We start from the raw sequence: 7,579 nt of genomic DNA, 5'->3' as shown, positions 1-7,579 counted from the left end.
CCAATATATCTTTGGCACAAATATTAGTTTATAGAACTAACTGAGGAAGTACATTCAAGCTGAAGTAGCACCTATGGATTGAAAAAGTTACCTGATACAGATAAGACCATAAACCTTTCAGGAATTTTTTTGTGTGCTTGTTTTGTAGATAAAAAAAACCCTTTAGAATTTCAGATATAGTCAGGGAAAAGGATATTCTCACTTTCATGGGCATTTATATTAAGGTTCTCAAAAGTAGAACTAAGTGAAACAGATCAAATATCCTTATCTTATAGGATGAAGAATTACTGAAATACGAGCATAATTTTCTTCTAAATCATAGCTACTGGCAGCTGTAACAGGGTTATATTCTGCAGTTGTTATATTAAATGTATTATTTCCAAAGGTAGGTTGGAAATCTTCTATTTCAGGATGTGTAGATAATGTCCCCTTACACTCAGAGATAAATGAAAATTCAGTTCTGTTAGACAGGATCTTTTCTTCTGAGGCTTCTATGTTTGAAAGTGAATTTGGGGAGATCTGAATGCAAATATCTTCTGAAATGCAAGCACGGAGGTAATGGATGTCGTTTATATCAGCTCTAGGTTCACAGCTGTGCCCTGCATAACAATGGCAATCAAATTTTTCCATCAATGTTTGCAGATCCTGATACGACGGTTGCCCTCGCAAAGTGTATTTTCCATCCTTTGTCCTTCGAATTGCAATATTCTCAGGGTTCAAGTGGAGATAGTCACTGGAATTCCATTTTTTTTCCGTGCACAAGCACCAGAGCCTTGGCACAGCACTTGGCTGCATATTCTGGCTGCCATTGTGACGTTGATGAGGTATGGGGTCAAAGTGCTCCTCAGGTAGTTGTCCAGAGTCCTGCAGGTGTTCTGTGAAAAGAGCATTATACTGCCACAGTTCAGTATGGAAACCATTAAAATGCTGCCATTCTAATAACAGTACCACGGTAAGATCTATAATGTTTCCCCTGAGGATTTGATAACAGCTCTAACTCGCTGTTGGAAGCAAGTTTATCTGAGAAGCTGTTATAAAATTCAGAGATCACAGCAAATTTATGTTGTGTAGTTGCTGGAGATGTTACAAAAAGCAGTTAGATCAGAAAGCAATTGTCTTTAAGCTTTCATTTTATCTCTATGTTTCATGTAGCATTTTGAAACAGATGCATTTAAAGATTTTCATGAAGAATTGAAGTTCATTTTAAGTCTTAAATAGTTTGAATCGATCTGGGAAAAAAACCCTCACTTCTTCAGCCTAAACAAATACTTTTTATATCAAGTAATCTCTGTGAGACTTTTTAACTTTCTCCTGACCTGAATAGCTTGGCTACAAGGGTAGTGAGTTTTCATTTAAAAATTTTCATTTTAAAGTTTTATTTTAAAAAATGACATTTTTAAATTAAAAGACTTGTGGTCAGATGGTCAAATTGAAGATCTGCTAAGATAATTGATCTTTCTAACTGGCCATGAAATTGGCATATGTTCTGTGCATTCTTGGCACAGTTTAATGACCAGAAGGTTTGAGAATTCTCTCTTTGTTTCTGACATTATGATCATTTGCCCAATACCACATGTAGATACATCTACTACTTATACCATGGAGATCACTTTGGTGAATCCAGATGTATGTAGGTTTTTGGTTTTCTTTTAGGAATAGATAAAAATACTTCCAAGAAATTTTGGTTGATGCAGAAGTGAGGATTACAGTAATATTTAATTGCTGAAATGCCAGTGAAGGTAAAAGCTGTGAAAAATCAGGTGCAGTTAGTGCACAAATACACAGTCTCTGAGCTGTGGAGAGTTCTTTTTCTCACAGGAATCTCAAATTCAGACAAAAAAAGTTGCTGCTCATCTATGTTCTGATATTGAGATAAAGAGCGGAAAAGTTCCAGGTGCAACTGATATATCCTTTCTCAAGGCAGGCACATACAGAAAAAGTCAAAGTGGGGTGCTCTGGGGAATAACAACCTACACAGAGCTGTGGAGGAATATTTGGCCATGCTTTCTGTGGCAGGAGGTCTGGCAGGAGTGAAGCATTTGGTTCTTTGCACTCAGAAGGCTCCACAAAATTCTTCCCTATAACAAACTATACAATAGTTTGTTAAATCTAACTTGCCTGGTTATGAATGAACTAACCTGGAGAGAATTATGAGACCATCCTTGTAACAGTTTCTCAAACTATGTATTTCCCCTTCCTAAAACAAATCAGTGTTTTTTTCTTCTGACTCAGATGTTTCTTACAATGGAATTAATCCAAGTACTATTTACAACACACGGAACAGGCTAGGGCTGACTTTTCAAAGACTGACTTCTCCTACTGCTGTTGCCAAGTTCCCCACTCCAAAAAGCAGAAGGGTCTTTGAAAAATTGTTCTGGGCTAGCCCAAGTAATTTTTTCTTTTACCTCATGACTAAAATGAAATGAAGATACAGGAATTCTTTTTATACTAATTAAACAAGTGCTAACTTCCCTGTGGTTATTATAGTAACTTGTCCATTTACAGTACTGATAAATTGAAAAACTGAACTTTTGTTCTGCATAGTTAATGACCTTAATAAGCCTCAGATATGCTTGGGTTTGACTAAAAAACACTGCTGGCAATATGGATCATCATTTAAAAGTAGATGATACAATGTAAGTGATCATAATGCTTTACATCCTTTTCACTTTATTTCTCCTTAAAAATTTCATATAATAATTGATTTAGCATACCTTATTTTGTGTTAAATTCATATCACCCCAGATCACAATTCCAGAAGCACCCAGCGCAGCAGATTCTCCAATGGTATTGACCAGGTCATCCTGAAGGAAAACATGCAAAGGATCATACAAATGTAAGTAACCTATAACATGAAGGCAAATGAAAAAAGCTTTTAGTAAATGGCATATCCAAAATAACTACTTTGAAGACAGCAAGCAATGATACACAATGATACAAACGTCCCGTTCTCAATTGCACAATTTTATCCTGGAATTGGTTTGCACAGGTGATACCAGAAAATGCTGCCAACAATATCCAGTTTATGTGTGTCATCTGTTTAGAAAAACGACACTGTAAAACTGAGCCAGTGGTAAGGCATATGATATACACTCCTCTAAGCATGTTGAGACTTATTTTGCTGCATTGCCTCCTGGAGGCTCAGAGTTGGCAGCAACTGGTTTCAGTAATGCTGTGGGTAAAGATACTGGGAAACACAGCTGGGTTTTTTTTTTTTTTTCTTCTTTTAACTTAATTCTTTTACCAGAAAGTGCTAAAACAGGAAAGTAGCAAGAGAAGGAGCTTTCAACAGTAGGAATCTCTCTTTCCCAGAGAATGTCTCTGGTCTTTTACAGAGATTAATTTGGGAAATTTGTTTCTGTTCAGTCTCCTTTTAGGAGTTCTCCTTTTAGGGTCAGTTATTAGCCTAGTCCTAGCAAAATGTTGAGGCCTGTATGGGATGGGAGAGGACTATAATGAAAAAAACAATAAAAAGACAAGTTACTGTAGGGAAAAAAAAAAAAAAGTAAAGATTATAGGATTTCAATTATTAATTAGGATCCCAACAAGGTCCCTTGCTCCCTGAAAGTATCCACAGAGCTGGGGACAACATTTACACTCCCACTGTCCAGAATGTGGGAGGACACCAGATAAAAAGCCATCACCAGGACTCTAACTTTCCCTTCCTCATGGGCTGGAACACCAACAAGAGATTGCCCAGAGTGGGGGAGTCTCTGACAGGGTTGGTGTCTATAAAATGTGAAGGGAAATTACAGTCAGAACTGTAATAATCAAGCCTAACCTTAAATAACCCATAACATGCTAAAATACGAATTTAAAAGCTACTTGAGTACAACTAAGGACGGAATTTTCTCACTAGCTTTAAACACTTTTTAAGGAAAGTCTCCATTTTACTGTATTTTTCTCTTATAACCTAAAAAGCAGACCAGTATACTAATTCTCTTTGCAAAACTTTACTCATATTTTTTTCCTCTAAGTGTGTTTTCTAGTTTTGTGATAATTCATTACATGTGAGGACAACTCAAGAGAATAAAATACTATATGATAATATAATGAGAAAAGTTTGAAAATAGACCTCTTTTTTTTCTGTTTGGTAAAACTTCTTTGATAGATTAATTTAAGCTTTTAGACAAAATTACAGATTCTTTCTGATGCAAGTTAGTATATTTGCAAAATGTCATCTGGCCATGTAAATTTGAACTATTTAAGGTCTGAGCTTCACTCACCTCAGAGAGATATTCCTCATAGACATCTGTGAATACTGGGCGTGTGTACACAAAAACTGGAAGGGGTGACTAGAGTTAGAGACATAGGAAGTTCTAATGGCTTCTTGGACTCTGTTACGAACAAACAGTTGAGCATTTCTGGAAGATTTTAAGGCTGTCTCTAGATAGATGATGGATAAGTGCTGTGCTTTTCTCCCACAACCAGTTAAGCTCGTTATTTCTTTCTATTTCAATATCTAAACAGGTTCCTGTATAATTGTGTGGGTTTTGTTTGTAATCATAGTTATAACAGTCTGGATAAAGGTAATATCCCCACAGACGGTTTGGTTTCATTTCTAGGCCCAGCTTCAACGATTCCAACATAAATGATTTTGCTGCAAATTCAAATTCCATTTTAGCTATAGTTCTGGCTTCAGCTTCTGATAGACTGAGGTCTCTCTGCTGAACTAGCTCGATGGATTCCTGTCTGTAAATATATTTCGATCCCCAGTTCTTATCCATACAGGTCTCCAGTTTTCCCAGTCAATGACAGCCAATCCAAGCTGTTCATCGGAAGGAATGTAGAATTGGATGTCCTCCTTGGCTTTTTTCAAATGATCCTCCAGCTGTGAGAGTTGAGGAAGTCCTCCATTGAATGCCTCTCCTGTGATTTCATTTTTGTAAGGGTAGTAGCCAAGCCTGTCTGGATAGAAGAGAGTGATGTTTTGCCCAATGGAGGTCTTTAGTGTGCTTCCAATTAGGGAAAAAAAATTCATGTCCAGCTGCACTCCAGTCCTTTCAGTGCAAAGTTCTGTAGGAGCATTCCAGATAGAAAGGAAAGGTGAATTAGACACAAGTGGACGAGCTCTTATGTTCAGAGATGAGCAGCAAGAAACTAGAAGAGTGGCAAACACCACACCAGATGCTACAGGATATGTACAGGCAACACAGATGCCAAAACTTTGCATTTGTCTTACAGTTTCCATTGTAGCACGTGCAGTGACATTAGGTGCTTCTGATCAGACAAAAATTAAATGCTCTCTGGGTGTTCAGAAGGCTGGGAGCCTGTCAAAGACTTTATCATACAGTGTATTTCTTCAGGTTAATACCTATTAAGCAATATTTCTTTGGCCCTCTGTCATTTCAGGCTGCAGGAAACTTTTCAACGACTTCTCAGACCTAATGCAGAAAAAGAAGCAAATGCAAAGTAAGAAATTATAAATTATAACTTCTAACCTTAAACAAATACCATTCTGATTTCGAATATATTGCAATACTTGAATACAATTCCCCTTTGAAGGAAAAGAACCATGTGCACCATAGAGAAATAAGCTGTACCATTCCCTTTGAGTTTTGCACCTAAAACTTAGATGTAAAAATCCTAGATTTAAAACAGACAGTGGAACAGTGTTCAGTGGCTCAGAATTAGTGTGCACAGAAGTAGTCCTGATTGTGTCAGTCACTGATGCTGTAAAAATGAGCAGTTTCATAGTGACTTCTCTTATTCAACAGCAATGCATATATAATATTTCTCATCAAAACAATGTTCTAATCCTTCATTTGTTAATTTTACAGAGTCTTTGGGGGAAGATACAAGATAACACAAAACAAACCTGGACTGTTTTACGCTGGCAGAAAACCAATTGACGGAAACACTTCAACTCAGTGAGGCATCTGAAATATTGTAGGCACTCTATTTCTGTCCAGGCCTCTTTTAAACAGGCTCAAACACCTGTGTACCCTTTGGTTTATGGCCAGCTATGTGTCACTTCAGGCCATTTGAGATGTACAGATTGAGTGGCCCCAGGGTGCAGTTCATTAGGAAAGCTGAGGCTGTGTGTATACCCACAGGGAGCAGTCACATTTAGTGGTGGTAGCCTCAGTACAGGCATCAGCTTTTACTTACCACCTAAAGCATCCTCTGTGCAGTAACTCCTAAATCTACATAATTTTGAAATGGTTCAAACTTTAATCCATCCCATTCTGTAGAGGCCTCGTGATGAGGCAATTAGGGTATGTAAGAATTATACAAAAGTGTACACAAAAATATAGGGGTCATGAATGGGCCATGGAGTGGCTGACAATGAAAAATCTCTAAGGAGAGATAAAAAAAAAAAAAAAAAAAAAAAAAAAAAAAAAAGGCAAAGAAGATTTTCGTTTGTATTTGTTGAATTCAGCCAGGAGTGGAATCTACAAATCTTGTATAGAATCAACAGATGGACTGAAATCTGAACGTTGATGGAGATATTTCATCATTCCATAGCTGGTGATGTGATCACTAAAGAAACCCTGCCAAGATCAGTTTTATAAACTAGACATAGATCATAGATCCTATCGCCAGGAAAGAAGATGTGACTCTGTTCATTTAAATTGCTTCAAGAGCACCACCTCATTTGCATGGCATCTGCTTGATGAAACTTGTAGAAAACAGGTCTGCATGCATTTCCCCCAGCTGCCCAGAGATGACAGCAGGAAAGAGCCATCTCTCCTCCAACCTAAACAGTTTTGGCTCTCTCAGCCTCTCCTCGTATGACAAATGCTATAATCCCTTATTCATCTCTCTAGCAATTTGCTAGATTTGCTCCATTATGCCCATTGTTTGATTGTACTGGGGAGCTCAGAGATGGACACAACACCCCAAATGTGGCATCACCAGTGCTAAACAGAAGGAATAAACACATTCCTTGACATGTTGGTGGTTTGTACTCTTGTTAATGACGCCCAAAGGCTGTTTGCCTTCAAGATGCATTACTCAATCCAATCAACTCTGTAGAGACTATTCTGCAACTTCATCCACCCTTCAGCTCACAAGCCTGTACTGGTGCATGGGTTATTCCTCTCCAAGTGTAGGGCTTGATGTTTTCTTGTGTTGAACTTCATGAGGTTCTTGTCAGCCTCTTTCTCCAGTCTGTGGGGTCCCTCTAAATGGCAGCATGATGCTGTGGCATATTAGCCACTCCCAAATCTGATTATCTGTAAACTTGCCATAGAAACACTCTTCCCCATTGCTCAGATTAATCAGGATGTTAAATAGTACTGGACTTAGTATGAAGCCTTAGTATACATTACTAGAAGCAGGCTTCAGCTGGACTTTGATGGGGCTCCAGCTGCACATCCTGGGCTGATCACAGCCCTTTGAGTCTGACAGTTCAGCCAGTTTTCAGTTTCACCGTCCAGTTATCTAGCTTGTACTTAATCAGTGAGAATGTTACAGGAGCTATGTTGAAAGCCTTGCTAAAATCAAGATCAACAGTATCCATGCTCTTTCCTTGTCCAACAAGAAAGTCATCTCTTTGTAGAAGGCTGCCAGGAAGGGCAGGCTTAATTTCCTCTTTGTTAATCCATGCTGACTACTTACAATCAAATTCTTGTTC

General features: G+C 38.0%; 1 protein-coding gene across 1 annotated transcript; it reads right to left on the bottom strand.

The window, feature by feature from the left end:
* On the bottom strand, window positions 1-5,330 carry LOC136360975 (hyaluronidase PH-20-like). The gene is given in 9 exon segments (XM_066318577.1): window positions 1-211; window positions 214-294; window positions 297-750; window positions 753-875; window positions 2,715-2,804; window positions 4,227-4,288; window positions 4,291-4,403; window positions 4,405-4,720; window positions 4,723-5,330. Coding segments are annotated over 9 exon segments (1,749 nt in total). The 5' UTR covers window positions 5,192-5,330; the 3' UTR covers window positions 1-170.
* Window positions 5,331-7,579: the final 2,249 nt, after the last annotated feature.

Source organism: Sylvia atricapilla, chromosome 5, assembly GCF_009819655.1.
Source record: "Sylvia atricapilla isolate bSylAtr1 chromosome 5, bSylAtr1.pri, whole genome shotgun sequence".
Taxonomy (NCBI): domain Eukaryota; kingdom Metazoa; phylum Chordata; class Aves; order Passeriformes; family Sylviidae; genus Sylvia; species Sylvia atricapilla.
This window is presented reverse-complemented; position numbering and strand designations above follow the sequence as displayed.